This window comes from Pseudocercospora fijiensis (genome assembly GCF_000340215.1).
Source record: "Pseudocercospora fijiensis CIRAD86 unplaced genomic scaffold MYCFIscaffold_7, whole genome shotgun sequence".
Taxonomy (NCBI): domain Eukaryota; kingdom Fungi; phylum Ascomycota; class Dothideomycetes; order Mycosphaerellales; family Mycosphaerellaceae; genus Pseudocercospora; species Pseudocercospora fijiensis.
The window spans coordinates 1321514-1337912 of NW_006921538.1; the positions used below are offsets into that span (position 1 = coordinate 1321514).

At 42.9% G+C, this 16399-nt stretch overlaps 2 protein-coding genes across 2 annotated transcripts; both read left to right on the plus strand.

Moving 5' to 3' along the window:
• Positions 1-4899: 4899 nt before the first annotated feature.
• Positions 4900-6535, plus strand: MYCFIDRAFT_77866 (uncharacterized protein; the record flags this gene model as incomplete). Its single annotated transcript, XM_007930718.1, has 2 exons — positions 4900-5426; positions 5515-6535. 2 exons carry the CDS (start codon positions 4900-4902, stop codon positions 6533-6535), a joined length of 1548 nt encoding a protein of 515 aa, XP_007928909.1.
• Positions 6536-14851: 8316 nt separating this feature from the next.
• On the plus strand, positions 14852-15736 carry MYCFIDRAFT_86758 (uncharacterized protein). Its single transcript, XM_007930951.1, has 2 exons — positions 14852-15127; positions 15191-15736. Exons 1-2 carry the CDS (start codon positions 14926-14928, stop codon positions 15538-15540), a joined length of 552 nt encoding a protein of 183 aa, XP_007929142.1. The 5' UTR covers positions 14852-14925; the 3' UTR covers positions 15541-15736.
• Positions 15737-16399: the final 663 nt, after the last annotated feature.

The window sequence follows — 16399 nt, forward strand, 5'->3', positions numbered from 1 at the left end:
CAGCGTGGCTTGAATGGAAAGTGCCGCTCCGTACGCCCCAAGATGCTGATCGAAAACTTCGGATAAAGAGCGTAGAGCAAATCATGTCCAGTAGAAGTGGCACCGGTCGAGAAACGCCAAGTTGCTCACCAAGCTTTGCCCTCAACGTCAAGACCATCTAGGACTGCTGCGGAAGGGGAGTGTATGGGTGTTGTGGAAGATGGGAACAGGAGTAGAATCCGAGGTTCTAGATGGACAGGGATTCTTAGTCACCCTGCCAAGAAAAATGCATCGACAGTCACATATGAAACACACCTAGGCTAGATGATTGCTATTATTAGTGGTCTGTATATCAGCAACTCGCGCTGATTGGCTCGACCCACTTTTACCCCAGTCCTACCCCCCACTTCGAGTTGCTAGTAGCTCCCCTAATAAATTTAGTTAAAATGTACTTTAAATTTAAAAGGGCTTTAGGAATTTAGTAATTTCAACCAAGGTCGCTAGCGATAACTAAATAAAGCTAAAGTTAACGTATAGTATAGCCGTTACGCTAAATTCAAAGTATATCTACTTACTCTTACCCTTACTATCTATTGCTACTATATCTACCGCTACTATATCTACTACCGCTGCCGCTACTAAAGGTCCTACTATTAAACACTCGTTGCCGTTCTTCTAATAGAAATCGGCGGTCTCTAATAAAGGTAGAAGCTTCCTTATAACTAAGTTGTAATATATTAATTAGCGTATATTGTCGTAAGTCTAATAGCTACAATATAGGTGTATTAGCGGCGGCTATAGAGTAACGAAGACCGCTTAGTATAGCAGGCGTATATAGAAGTCGCTATTAGTAAAGGACGTAGCGCATAACGTCTATTAAACTGCCGTCGTTTAAAGAAGATATACTATATTAGAAGGTGCCGTCGCCTATAGCGTATATATTATAAAGTACCGAGTTAGTAACCTATATAGGTTCAAATTGTAACGAGGAAGGCGGCTAGAAGGACAGCGGAGGAGGTTAGTAACTATATCTATACTAATTAGTATAAAGGTTAGTCGCCGTATACTCTAGCGCGCGTTAAGTGCCCTCGCCTAGCGCAAATAGGTCCCTTACCTACCGCGGCTGTTATATTTAATAAGGTTGTTATCGCAGGTACTGTCGCTAGTAGTAGTAGATTAACAGTAAGGCGTCGACGCCTATTTCGACCTACGCCTATTAGATAGCAAATAACGTACTATTATTATATCGCTATTAATATTGCTAGAGCTATTATAATAGCTCTACCGCCGCCGATAGTCGTATATATTCGGCCTAATACTATATAGCAATATTAGTCTAATAGGCGTATAACAAGTTAGCCAGAATAACCGCCTCTACCTACTTCGCCTTCTAATAATAGTTATATATAATATTCTTAAGTATACTACGTAATAGAAGATAGCGGTCCTTCGTAATAGTGCGAAGAGTGTCGACCTTACCGTCCTTATCTTCTTCTAGTAGATTCTCGTTAATAAGCTATTCTAAGTGTATCTTAGTAGAATTAATATCGCTATTAAAGCCCTTAGAGTCGAAGAAACGGTCCACACAGCAATCCACCTGTTTAGTACTTATTCTATTGCCTTTAATCTCTTAATTATACTAGATATACCGACATAGTTAGTAATACTGCTTCTAGAAGTAATACTAGCATATATTAGGGATGTAGTTGTCGATCTATAGTTAATATCCCAACCAGTTCAGAAGGCCGTTGTCTGTACGCTTTTAAGCTAATCGATATTGCTTAGCAATAAGGCTTTATAGACAGTATAGCAATTCGTTAAACCGCTTATAGTTACCCTAAAGGCGACTAAACAGATAGAGTATATTGTCCTCAGCAGAGGCCTTTATTGCGTTATTATGCTACTTCTTATCGATGTCTAACGAGTATATAAGGCAACCGGAGAGTAAGAAGTTGGCTTTAATAGTCGTAATGCCGCTCTTGAAATCCGAGTAGTAGCCTTCGACTAGCGAAGTTATACGTGTCCAAGCAAGAACGGTTAGCAACGATCGGTTAGAAGAGGACAGAGGGTAGCTATTATATAGTACTTACGCGTATAAGCAGGGGGTTGTTCCTCCGCTCGTAGGTAGTCTATATCTAGGCGTGCTTAACTAACTATTCTCGTATTATATAATTATATAGGTTGTCGTTCTTGCCGCAAGGCAAGGCATTAAAAGCAGCCTATATTCCAACCTCTACCTCCTACTTAGACTCTGCGTATAGCATAACCTATACTAGCTTCTTATAGACCTTCCGATAGGGGCCTTTAAGTAGAAACTTGCGGCGAATAGTCTGTAATAAGTGCCGTATACAAAGATAGGTATACGCCTATAGAAAGATGTCTTTAATAGCCTATTATTTAGATGCTAAGTTATTACTAATAGACTATTATAATTGCTAGCCGCTAGGCTCGCTATAACGACCCTAAGAAGACAGGTGTCTAAGTGCCTGTACGTAGACAATACTGTACTTGCTTTCTAGCAAAGCGTATACTATAGGCCGCTATTTAATATTATTGTCGTATACTAAGATATTAAACAACTTCTAATCGAGCTAGTTAACTTCGTATATATCGTCTAGCAGTATTAATTTGCTATACTTTATTAGTAGCTAAATGCCCTCTTCCGAAGCCTATATAAAGCCCCTTCTAATACTATCTTTAGTATAGACACTAAACTCCTTAAAGTATAGGTTGTTATCGTTTGTAGTCTTCGTAATTCCCTTTAATTAAAGCTCTATATTGCCTCTCTCTTCTGGAGTTATAAAGCGCTTATTACGGTTATAATAAGGCGACTATTTAGCGGCATTATATATAGTAGTAATATCGAGATAAGACACGCCGAGATTGTTACTATATTGCCCCTATAAGGCGTCGAAGGTTCTTCTAGCTTATAGCGAGTAATCGATTTGCTTCTTAACCTTATCTCTAATATGCTGGTGTACCTTGCGGCTATTAAGGTAGTCGAGTATATATATATATACTCCGTTATAGTAGTATAGCGACGAATACTAACTCTTCTAGTAGCGTTATTATTATAGTATTTAACCTTAGTAACGAAGCCTATTCTGTACTCCTTCTTGAGCGGTTTGGATATACGCCTATCCTTAATACCTACTGCTTCCTTGTTTAGCTTATTAAGGCGCTACTTTTCTATATAATAGAAGTAGGACTTCTTATAGTATAGCCCTATCTCTATATTAGGCGTTATTGTAGACAGCTTCTTAATAGATTTCCGGATGTATTAATTGCTATATAGTCTCTATATTAATTTCTAACCCTTAGTATCTGTTTTAATATCTTCTATAAGGTTAAACACTCGTTGTCGAAGCCGCTAAAGGGCACCGACGTCGTTAGGCGTAGATAGGTCTATTATATAGTATAGTAGTTATTAGAAGAGGTTATATAGAAAGGAATTTAGGATTAGCGGAGATTGTAGGAATGCTAAGAGTACGATTTGTATTAGGTTTAGCGGGGCTTGGTATAGTTAGAGTTGCTAGCAACTCTATATGCCCCGTGCCACCCCTGCAGTTGCTAATATACACAGTACCCTATTATTGCTTCTTTGCCTTACACTAACGTGTACGTGAGCTACAGAATTTACACATAGCGTAACAAACAGAGCTAATAAGAGTCATGCTTTGGCAAAACGTAGTATCAACAACACCTCCACAACGTCGAATCAGTGTTAATCGCACACAGTGGCTGTTAAAAGCAGATGATTCAAACGCGTCGCGCTGCTGCGTGCGCATGATTGCACCACAAGTCTTTCCTTAAGAGCCACTGCAATCAGCCTGAGCTTCGCGTTCTAAGCCTGGTGTTCAACATCTTGCTGAAAACGACTATGCTAGCAGCGCGGTAGCAGAGCGAAGTATCAAGTAGCACCGCAGAGATGATGAGAGGCAACGGAAGATCCTCGAAATAGCTGACAGGATTGGCATCTTTTGATTCCATTCCAATGCAGGAATTCCTGCTTCTCGAAGTGTGTGAAGCTGTGAATGCTCGTCGTCCGTCCAAGGTCGGCGACCACGGTTCTCGTTCTCATCTCTGACCAATGTCGACTTCTTGTGGCGTGAAGACAGAGTGGACGGCTGGCGGGTGGGGAACGCTTTCGCGATCTGGCACCAGGTCATGTTGCTCACAGCCTTAAGCTGAAGGAGTTTCCGATCATCTTCTTTGCTCCACTTTCGATGGATGATCGCGCTCTGGCGTGGAAAGACATCAGGTAAATTGGTTTGCGGAATCGCTCGTTTAAAGCCTTGATAGTCCGATCTCCCAATTCCAGAGATATATCCTTCCACGCATGACCCCGAGACTTCAGACGGAGTAGCTTTTCATCCTCACTTGTGGACCAAAGCTGGTATCTAGCAGAGGGTGCCAAGCCGAGTGAGGATCGCCTTTGAGTCACACTTCCAATCGAAGGCCTTCAAGGCTCCGTGAGATATCAGCTGGCGTGCAGCCAGCTTTCCACAAGCTTATCAAAAGTCTATCGTCTTCAGGAGTTCACGGTGCATTGCTATTAGCAAGGTTCCGCACGAGGGGCGGTGTTATATTAATTTCGTGGTCGCAAGTCAAGGTGCCGCGAAGAGCGCGTGTATCTGTTGAGCTTTGCGCATTGGGGTCCGCCGAAAAGTTCGTGCCTGAATTTCGAGGCACACAGAAAGCCCCACGTCAAGCGATCGAGGATTTTGGCTTCTCAAGACTCACAGTCACCGACGCACAGCACAGCACAGCACCGCACCCGATCACTCGACTTTCCGCATCCACCCACAGAGCCATTCCTTGCGGCCTAACGACAACAGTACATCGAACGCATACTCTCGCATCAGCACGATTTGACCGAGTCACGCGCGCCAAGAGCACACGAATCCGCTCGCGCCCAGCATGGCGACCAACGGCGATTATCCGCCCTCTGAAGAAGACACTCCGCCGCAGTCACCTACACTCCAAGCACAGGACGAACAGTCAGAAGCACGACCGAAAGGCCCTGCAGCAGCGCCTAGATCTGCTCTGAAGAAGGCCAACAATGCAGCAGCGGCCGCGGCATCAAGACCGCCACTCCCAGAGCAGCCAGACCCCAAAGACCTCGATGTGGCATCGCTTACACCGCTCTCGCCCGAAATCATTGCCCGCCAAGCGACTATCAACATCGGTACCATTGGCCATGTCGCTCACGGAAAGAGTACGGTCGTGAAGGCGATATCAGGCGTGCAGACCGTGCGATTCAAGAATGAACTCGAGCGAAACATCACCATCAAGCTTGGTTATGCCAATGCCAAGATCTACAAGTGCGACAGCGAAGAGTGCCCTCGCCCTACATGCTATAGGAGTTTCAAGAGTGAAAAGGAGGTTGACCCGCCTTGCGAGCGACCTGGTTGCACCGGTACATACCGACTATTCAGACATGTTTCGTAAGTAATCGTTCTGCCTTGCCTTGCAGCGGTAGCATCGCCATGCGTGCCCTTGCTACGCCGCTCTCAAATTACTGACTTTTTCCAGGTTCGTTGACTGTCCCGGACACGACATTCTCATGAGCACTATGCTGTCAGGTGCAGCGGTCATGGACGCCGCATTGCTTTTGATCGCAGGCAACGAGACCTGCCCGCAGCCGCAGACCTCGGAGCATCTCGCAGCTATCGAGATCATGAAACTTCAGCACATAATCATTCTTCAGAACAAGGTCGACCTCATGCGAGAAGAAGCTGCCGCACAGCATTACGAGTCAATTCGCAAATTCATTCGTGGCACAGTCGCCGATGACTCGCCTATCATCCCCATTTCCGCGCAGCTGAAATTCAACATCGACGCTATCAACGAGATGTTGGTCACCAAAATTCCCGTGCCTGTACGCAACTTCCAGGACGACCCTCATATGATCATTATCAGATCATTCGATGTCAACAAGCCCGGTTCTGAGATCGATGAGCTCCAAGGTGGTGTTGCGGGAGGCTCCATCCTGACTGGCATCCTAAAGCTTGGCGACGAGATCGAAATCAGACCCGGTATCGTGTCAAAAGACGAGCAAGGCAAGATTCAGTGCAAGCCAATCTACTCACGGGTCATCTCTCTATTCGCCGAGAACAACAGCCTCAAGTTTGCTGTGCCAGGTGGTCTCATTGGTGTCGGAACTCGCATAGATCCAACTCTCTGCCGTGCCGACCGTTTGGTGGGCCATGTCCTGGGCCTCCGAGGCAAGCTTCCAGAAATCTACGTGGAAATCGAAGTGAATTACTTCCTCCTTCGACGCCTGCTGGGTGTGAAGACGGCAGATGGCAAGCAGGCCAAGGTCGCTAAACTCACCAAGAACGAGGTACTCATGGTCAATATTGGATCGACCGCGACTGGAGCCAAGGTTGTCGCTGTGAAATCGGATGTGGCTAAGCTGCAACTTACCTCCCCTGCCTGCACGGCGATCAACGAGAAGGTGGCTCTGAGTCGACGCATCGAGAAGCATTGGCGATTGATCGGTTGGGCTACAATCCTCAACGGAGATACGATTGATCCCCAGAAGCCGGAGTGAAAGCGCAATAGTTTGGTTGGCGGTGATCTCGGCGCAGAGGCGTTTAGCAGTTTCTACATGGAAGGTGCAGGGTCCAGCGGCCAGTCGCTGAAATGAATGCATGCAGAGGATAGATGCGGGTATGCATTGACGACTGCATAGGAAATGTGAGCGTTGTTGGCACAGCTGTAGCTAGAAGCAGCGGCTTAGCATGGCGTTCAAAATAAGGAAAGCATTACATGACCAAGTTTCGACCCAAGATGAGCGTGCCGTAAAACTTCGACCCAGGAGGCTAAAGAAGCTGCTGCAGTCTGGCGATGAGAGGTGCAATCGTCAACTTGAGCAAAGTATGTGGACTGCTTGCTAATGACGAAGACCGACTTATTGAGGCAAGAAATAATGGTGAAGCGCAAATATGCTCGATGGCGCAGTCCCAGACATCTGCAAAAGGAGGAGGACTCCGGAATCAATGGGTTGCTAGAGGCGTGAAAACTACCTAGAGTATCAGACAATTGATTGCAGGCAGCATCAGTATCAATATTTGCGTGAGCGTCACTGGCCTTCTCATCACTTATCTAGCGTTGGTTTTGTGAGACTGTAACCTTGGTAAAGCTTTGGCCCATCTCGGTCTTACTTCGCTAACGACAGATAGCTAACCCGATTCGAATCTTGCGGTATCAAGATGGGTTGGTAGGCGTGCGTATTGAGAAGGTCTATGTGTATATGCCCTGTCTCGTGTCTTGGCAGGTTGAACACGTCACCTCTATGTCCGTAGACAACATCCCTTTCCTGACAGGCGCGGTCATCAAATGATTATCACTGTTCGCGAACATCTCTGTGTGATTCGACTTTGCGACTCTGATATGGACCGGATCCAGCGCCGGTCGGCACAATCCTGGACACGGAAGTGCTGGAAGAGGCCGAATGCCTGGTCTTGGTGTAATTAAACAAGACAGCGGCGCGCCGCGCGCAATGATCACACCCTCGTCTGCAAACAACAATGCAGTCTTACATTATGCAGTTATGCAGACTACTCGAACATCTTGCTCCGTAGTAGTAATAAGCACGCACACGACTTCTCCGGATACAGAGTATGCCGAGCGATGAAACAAACGAGAGGACGACAAGTGAAGTCAGCAGAATCATGGCAGTCGACGGCGGAAACGAAAATTAATTAATAATAACTGTAACCCTCCATCGCCTGGCCCGCCCCTGCAGCTCTCAGATGTTGTGAATCGTGCTAAGGATGCAACTAATCATCGGATTGACAACTATGTAACTATATAAAGAAGAATTAGGAGCCTGCTATAGAAACTGCAGTTAATATACCTATTGTGTGTCCTTCCTCTTAGCACAGGTTAGCTAATAGTATTAGCTAACTAGCATATTACCTAACTAAACTATAACACTCCCCCTTAGGTAGAGATAATATGCTATTTAGATTAGACACTTTAAATCTAGGCTTAGAGCTTCACTTTATCTTCTAACTGCCTTTAGATATTAGACTATATCTGCTTTATATACAGCTTTATATACTATACTACTTATACGTACTTATATTACATTGTTTGCTAATTAGTTTGCTTTAGAGTGATGTCCTTAGTCGTAATTATAGGGTTAGCAGGCGCCTATAAAAGATACTTAAACTTAACTAGACAACTTGAACTTTTACAATCTACTCTTTAGTAATCCCCTAAGTACTAGCAGCCTCTACTAGACTTCAAATTCTTACTAAGACCTTTTAAGTCTAATAGCTAGCCGAGACTTCATTATAGCGATAATTCTTTACCCTAGCCTAGGGAGTATAGCGAGTAGTATAGGTAGTAGTAGCAGCGGCGGCGGTAGTAATAATCTAAATAAGAATCGGCACCCTTCGCGTTATAATAAGCTCTAGCTTATAGAGACTAGTAAGTATTGCTATTAGAGTTTCCCCTTTTCTAACAATTTGCTAACTAGGCGTAGTCCTTAAGGAAGTTTAGTTAACTGTCGCGATTCTCTAGAGAATTATCTAGTGCTTAACTAATATTAGTCCGGAGCAGACTCCGCCTTAGCTACGCAACGTTAATGTTAGGCATTTCATTACGAGCTAGGATAATGCTCGGCTGTTTCTAAGTGTACCTCCGCGTCTACGTAAGGCGGCTAAGGCATTCAATTTAGGCTTAAAATCGAATATTAACTACTTGCCTGCCGCGCTTGTGTATACGGCTGCTACTAGACGCGTATATACTAGTAATAGCTAGTGCGGTCCTTATAAGCAGTTAAAGGGTCCGTACTTAGAGTATATAACTCTAAGTTATCGAATTAACGGTTAGGATATCGCTTTCCTAAAGGGCGCTTATACTAACTATACTAGCCTAAATTATTATAGTTAATGCGAGTTCTCTAGTAAGTTGAATCTAGTCTTGTGTATTTTTGAAGCAAAAACACTAATTCTTTTGTTAGGTTACGTCTCTCGGCTACGCTCTAATACGAATCGTTAGACGCCTATAGCGCCTCTACCGCCTCGTAATCCGGGGAGTAGAGCAGGCACTAATTAGCGTCGTCTATACGTGCTAGTCCCGTCTAGCATCGATTAGAGTACTCCTTAGGGCGCCTAGGCAGTAGCAAATTTGCTGCTACAGCAGGCAAATGCTTATACCTAGGCTACTGCTTAGGGACGTAGTCGTAGTCTAGGTTCTAGGTTGTCTACTAGTCCTAGCTCGACGCGTGATTCTAGTAGTCCTTAGAGGGGTTTCTCTAATTACGAAGACAGTAATACTAAGATAGGTAGCTGATTATAGAGATTCGGTTTTTTTTCTAGCAGACAGAGAGCTATAATACATGTTTTCGATTTTGAAACGGGCCAGGTAGTCCAGATTGGTAAAAGCCTTATAGCATTAGAGAGTTTCTAACTCTTAAGGGCTAGGGTATTTCTTCCTACTTAGTCTTAATGTTGTTATAAAAGAAATTTTGCAGCTTAGACTACATAATATAGCTAGGCTGTTTCTAGGAATTAGAATGAAATTCAATAAGCATATAAAGCTTGTTTTCTAATCCTATAAATAAGATTTTTCTTTCTAAAGGAGTAACTTAGGAGTTTGTCCTAGAGACGCTATATTATTAGAGAATTTTGTTTAGAGATTTAGGCTTAGTGAAATAGTCCGCTAGCTGTTTGTTAGTAGTAACGAATTCGATACTAATCTTTCCCTAGGCATACTGTTCTCTGTAGTAGTAGTTCCTAAGGGAAACGTACCTCGACCTCTTAGAATTTGTATAGTCCTTAATAAGGGAAATAGCTAACTAGTTGTCTACCTAGACGTAAATCCTATTAACTTCTTCCCTAGTAAGTAGTTAAAGCTTAGTTATCAAATTTCGGAGCTAGCAGATTTCTCTATATACTTCTATTAGAGCAATATACTCTACTTTAGTACTAGAGAGTACGACTTCCTTCTAGAGCTATAATCTCTATATAATTAGAGTGTTGTTAAGAAGTATAAGGGCGCCTAATATTGATCTTGATAATAAAGGGTTACTAGCAAAGTCTACGTTAAAGTATGCCTAAAATTCCAAAGTTTTCTTCTTTCTAAAGATAAGTCCTTTATCAACTATACTAGCAATATACCTCTAGAGATGTTTAGCAGCTATAACATACTTAGGTCCGGGATTCTAAAGGAACCTAGCAAGGTAATTGACGGTATAGCTAATGTCTAGTCTAGTTTAGTTAGCTAGAAACTGCATTTCACTAATTATAGTGTTATATAGCTAGTAGTCCTAACGGTTATAGGGGGTTGTAAGAGGCTCGTAAAGCTTCTTAAGTAGATGCTTTATTGGCTTATACTAGTCTAAGCTATGCTTCTAAAGCTTCTCTTTAGCATAGTATATCTAGGAGATAGTAAGGTTTCCCTCCTTATCTTCCTTTAGATAAAGGCCTAGAAACAGGTTAGACGTAACAATCTTAATTATATACTTCTTGCGAAGACCTTCAATTAGAGCATCGATCTTTGCCTTAGAGGTTCTAAAGATTTAGAAGTTATCTATATAAAGGAGGATAAGAATACTATTACCTTGCTATAGGCAATAGTTACTCTTTGTCCTACTTAGGCTAAGTTAACGAAGAGTGTCTAAAGCATTATAGTGCTAGAGATTAGCAGCCTACTTAAGGCTATACAATCCTTTTCTAATACGGATAATCTACTTTAGAGGGTACTTCTTAAATAGGTGCGCGCCTTCTAGGGGTCTAATAAAAATCTCTTTGTCTAGAGGGGGATTCAAGAAAGCAGTCTCGATATTAACCTGTCTTCGCTTCTAGTTTTTGTTTACTAAAAGCCTAAGGATAAGTCTAGTAGTAGCTGCTTTTAGTATAGGAGTATAGGTGTTAATATAGTTAAGACCTTGCTTCTATATAAAGCCTCTAGCTATCCATCTTGCCTTATATTTGTTAATAGAGCCGTCTAGTAGGTATTTGATCTTAAAAACCCATTTTCCTATTAGAGGTATTCTGCCTTTTAGCAGGGATTCGGCTAGGATCTACTCGATTGTACTAGACTTTTTAAGAGACCTTATCTCTTTTATAACGGCTTTTCTCTATTTATCCTAATTAGGCCTTTTTAGGGCTTTAGCTAGGGTTGTTAGGTTAGCTAGCTTCTAAGCATCTTTTGTAGTAGTAGCTATAGTAATCTTAGTAATCTTGCTATAGTTATACTTAGCTACGGCTCTACTAGACCTAAGTCGTACTTCGGCTTAAGGAGGGTTTAGCTAAGGTAGGTTAGGAGCCCTCTTTCTTTTGCTAGTAGTCTTAGGGACTTAGAAGGGAGTAATTAGGGTGTCTTCTAGTTTAGTAGTATCTGTTTCTTAAGTATACTGATTTTTCTTAGGAGCAGCTTCCTACTAGGTAGCTAGTAGTTCTAGTTAGTGATTTTAGAGTATTAGCTTATTAGCTATAGGTATTAGCTAAGGTAGTGTTCCTTACTTAAGTATACCTTGCTCCCTCTAAGCTGTAAGGGAGTCTTCCTAATCTTCTTAATTATAAGCCTACTAAGGCTAAGGGATGCTACCTCTAAATGGCTCCCCCTAAGGTTCTAAAGAGTACTAAGGTGTTTAGTTATTATTAGGGAATAGTGCTAGGATTCCTAACTTAAATAAAAGGTTAGACTAGGTTTCAAGTACCTAAATAGTCTCCTAAGGGACAGCTAGTCTCAAATACTCCCCCTAAGCTTAAAGGGTACTTAGAAGCTTAGTGAAATTGTCTTTATAGACAAAGTCCTCGTTAAAGGTAACGTATAGAGAGAATCTAATATTATACTGCTATACGCTATCCTTCTAGTACGGGTTCTAAAGCAGATAGTTTATTAATGAATTTTCTTAGAATCTAATGAACTAGTAAACGAAAGCTCTTAGTATAAATTTCTAGGAGTTAAGTCGTTTAACCCCGGATTCGAGGTATTTAAATACCTTATAGCTAAATCGTCTCGTCCTAGATAGGTCAATGTCTATACTGCCGATATTCAAGTCTGATTCGAAAGCCTTAAGTGGAACTTCCTTAGTTCTTAAGTTTACTAGTCTGTTAGTTAGGTAAATCGAATGTATTACTGTAAAGTACTAGTAGTATATTGGTAGGCTAGAGTCAATTATTATTGCTCTTGCCTTAAGCAGAATCGTCTTATTTAACGACTCTGCAATACTATTCTACTCCGGTATATATAGTACAGATATATCCTATCTAATGCTAACTTCCTCTATAAAATGTACTAGATCGTTGTTAGTAAACTCTCCCCCGCTATTACTAAAGATAATCTTAGGGATTTTGTTATATTGCCTCTTAATTCTAGCTATCTAGTTAGTTAGCTTATTACCACTTGTTACTTTATCTTTGTTTCGAAGTAACAGACCCTACCTAAGCCTAGTTTTAGCATTAGTTAGGATTATAATGTACCTATTTCTAAACAGATTAAATAGTTGTACGCTAACAAGGTTAATATAGACTTCGTTAAGGGCTTTTTCTAGTCTAGTTCTATATTCTCTTAATATAACTCTTTAAGCTCTCGAGAGCTTATAGGTCTTATAGTACTCGAGTTTAGATATATCAACTTCTTCTAGGCCTAGAATAGCTTCCTTAGTAGCTGTTAGGATCTTGTTGCCGACGTGGCTAAGTCTCTAATACTATCTCAATATATCCGCTCGTAGTCTAGCGATAGCTAAGGCTAATAGCTGCCCTTTCTAACTCGATTCTAAGTTTGGTTTTAAAGCTAAGCCTAGTATTTTGACTCTAGCATCTTTAAGGGCGAGTACTCCTTATACTTCCTCAACCTTTCTAATTAGCTTGCCTTTAAGCATTAAAGTGCCTAAAGGTCTATCTAAGTAAATGCTATATTTCTTCTAAAGACGTTCTACTAAGATTAGGTTACAATCTAAGTTCGGGGAGTAGAGGACGTCTATTAGAGTAATCGGGGTTTTCTTTCCTTTATAGGTTAGGAAGATATTAACAGTTCCTAATCGTAATACACTTAATTTTCCTACTGCTTAGGAGAACTGAACAGGCTTAGTTAGGTGCTTAAGATCGCTGAACTAGCTCTTATTCCCTATAATATGCAGTAATATACCTGTATCCTAAACTTTTGTGTTAGCTGTTAGGTTCTTAGAGCTTGCTATAGCTAGTCCCGGCTTTGCAATAGCTCCCCTAATTAGGCCCCTACTAAGGCCGTCTAGCTAATAGTCTCCCTTATCTTCCGAGTTAGAGGAGGAGTCTAATTTATCTTTGTTATTGTTAATAGCACTACTAGATTTTCCCTTTCCTTTGCCTTTACCCTTCTTACCTTTATCTTTGTCTTTGCTCTTATCTTTCTTTCCCTAACTAGGTAGTGCTATATTAGGGTGTTGCTTATAGCACTTAGCGTTAGTGTATTTATACTTGCACTAAGTGCACTAGTCGTTATTATTGCCAATAGCCCCTCTAATAAGCTTTAAGCCGCTAGATAACTGTCTAGGAGGCTTTTCTCTCCTTAGAGACGTTATTATTGCTTTAAGGGAGGAGTCCTTAGCTTTAGGCTTATTATTGTGCTTCTAGGATCTAAGCTATTCGTAACTAGAAAGGCCCTAAATAAACAGCATCCTAACAAGTATATTAGGCATCTTAATGTCTAATGACTTTATAGGCGCTTCTATTATTATAACTGAGCTAGCAAATTGTTCTATCGATGTTTAGAATCTATTAAACTACTACTGAAAAGATTCGTAGTACTGCTAGGTATTCGGATTAGTAAGGGGCATCCTAATATGCCTAATAAGTTTGATAGTATTAAATATGTCTACGGTTACAATAGGCTTATATAGAGCCTTAATGTAGTCGTATATATCCTTAGCTAATTTAGGTGTGTTACCGAAGTCTAGTCTAAGAGCAGGGTCGAGTCTAGTAATAAGTATACCTAGGGCTTAGATGTCTTTCTTTTTCTAGTCCCTAAATATATCTCTATACTGCTAATCGGCTGAGTCCCCTATAAATATGCTTTTTAGAGGTAGTTTTATTTCATTAGCCTAGTTAAGTCTATAGAATACTATACTAACTAGGTCCTTTTCTAGAAGGGCTGCCTAGAATATAAGCTTCTAGTCTTAGAAGTTGATCCCCTTCCTAAGAACCTAATTCTCCTTTGCTATCTTTATCTAATTAGTGTCTATCGTTCCTAGCTGCCTTTTAGTATAGTGCTAGGTAGGGCTTATAAGGGACACTTGCTAGGTTTTGGTCCGAACTAGAGCTCTTAACTAGGTACCTAATAGGTCTAGATAGCTAGCTCTATTTAGTAGACTCTAGAAACAGTTCTTTTATAGTTGAACTGGATAGGTAAGCGTATACGCCGGGCTTATAACCTATTGTAAATCGTGCTAAGGATGCAACTAATTATCGGATTAACAACTATATAACTGTATAAAGAAGAATTAGGAGCCTGCTATAGAAACTGCAGTTAATATACCCATTATATATCCTTCCTCTTAGCACAGGTTAGCTAATAGTATCAGCTGACCAGCATATCACCTGACTGAACCACAACATCAGAGTCTCCACGACTCGATACTACTAATGAGTTTAGCGTCACTACTTTCCAGCTGGCGGGTGGCCACACACCTACCTTGACTGCACCCTTCGTTCTTGTCTCGTGGGGACACACATAAGAACGTTCGAGCTAGGTAGCCAGAGCGAGAAAGCTACCTACGGCCCTACCTACGGCCTACGGGATGGCTTGAAACCAGGCCCAACCATGCTCGCTATGCGGCCCATGCTAGTCATCCGCTACCATAGCTGGATCAAGGAGGCGTATATAACTTTCGTATTCCCCCCTCCGGCATACGCGCGCCTGTTTGCTTCTCGTTATATCTCTAACTTACACCATTGCTGCTGCTGTCTGCCGAAATCGTAATATACCCACCTGCACGAAGACAACATGTACACAATCGCCACGATCGCGCTCTTCGCCAGTGCCGTTTTCGCACAGATTCCTGGACTGCCAGACTGCTCACAGACTTGTATCACCGACTACGGTGGATGCAACCAGGTCGATGTCAAGTGCATTTGCTCCAATGTACCGCTGCTCGAGAAGCTCTCATGCTGTGTGAGCCAGAAGTGCGATGCGAAAGGCCAAGCTGGTGCGACACTCTCATGCAGCTAACACAACTCACGCTTCAGAGGCTAATGATGTGACTACCTAGATGTCATCTCCTTCGCCGACTCGCTTTGCGGCAGCTACGGCGTCACAACTCTTCCAACCGCGGCAGGTTGCACGGGTAGCGCGGCTGGCGCTTCTTCGACCGCATCTGGTTCCGCGACAATGACAATGACTGGGACCATGTCTATGACCTCTGCACCATCGACCACGTCTGCCACCTCTGCCCATGCATCTGCTTCCAGCATGGCCTCCACAGCTACCAAGTCCGCTGCAAGCGCTGCATCCTCGGCCGCCTCCGCCTCAAAACAAAGCACCGCAGCTGCACCAACCAACGCTGTCCAACAAGTTCTCGGGTTTGGCCTCGGCGCTGCGGGTCTTTTGGCTGTTTTGTAGAGAAGAAGAAGAGCATGGATGGGGTTGAGATGGAGGAGAGAATTCGGAAAGAGGAAGCACTTGGAAGAAAGCGAAGATGTAGAAGAGAAAGAGATATCCTTCGCATTGGCTTTGCTGCGATTACACTACTATGTGTTCATAATTCCTCAGGAGTCAGAACGCGACGCATTTGAATTCCAGGAACAAATATCACAAGGTTTATGATGCTTGTAAGGAGCGGTAAGCTGCATGCTGACAATCAGGTGAGGTCGAGATAAAAGCGGATCTCTGCGCATGCCATCGCAACGAAGGAAGCAATACATTCCAAGAAGCAACGCGCGATGCTTGGCGGCTCTACGTGGAATCTTCCTTCGCGACGGCCAGAATAGGAAAGGAGCTATACCTTGGCTTCACGTGCAGCCCGTCTTACGCGCGTCTCTCTGTAGCTCGCGAGATAAAAGGGCCTAATAATTTCGCTCGGCATTTGTTGTGCTCGGCACTTTCTTGGTACCCACACCGAGGATGGAGCTCTCCGCCATCCTCTCCAGAGAGCCACTGCGTTCTCAACCAGCGTCCGTAGAGCGCTGCGAAGATAAAGCGTCTGAACACCTCGGAAGGCTACTGTTTTCTCCCCAAGTTCTAGCTAGCGAGGATCTCTGCCAATTGAACCCGCCTTTTGCCTGGTCAAGCTTAAGCGTTTTAGCCCTCCGACGTGTTCAGTCGCTGTATAACTTGAAGTGTGTATGTTCGATGGTTAATTGAGTGTCTACGGAAGAAGCGAGAAGTCGCTAAATAGGTGCAGCGCGTGTGCACGGTCCAAGCCACAGGACCCTGTGTTTCAAGTCACCCCCTCGTGCACATGCAAGGCACGTAGGTGAGT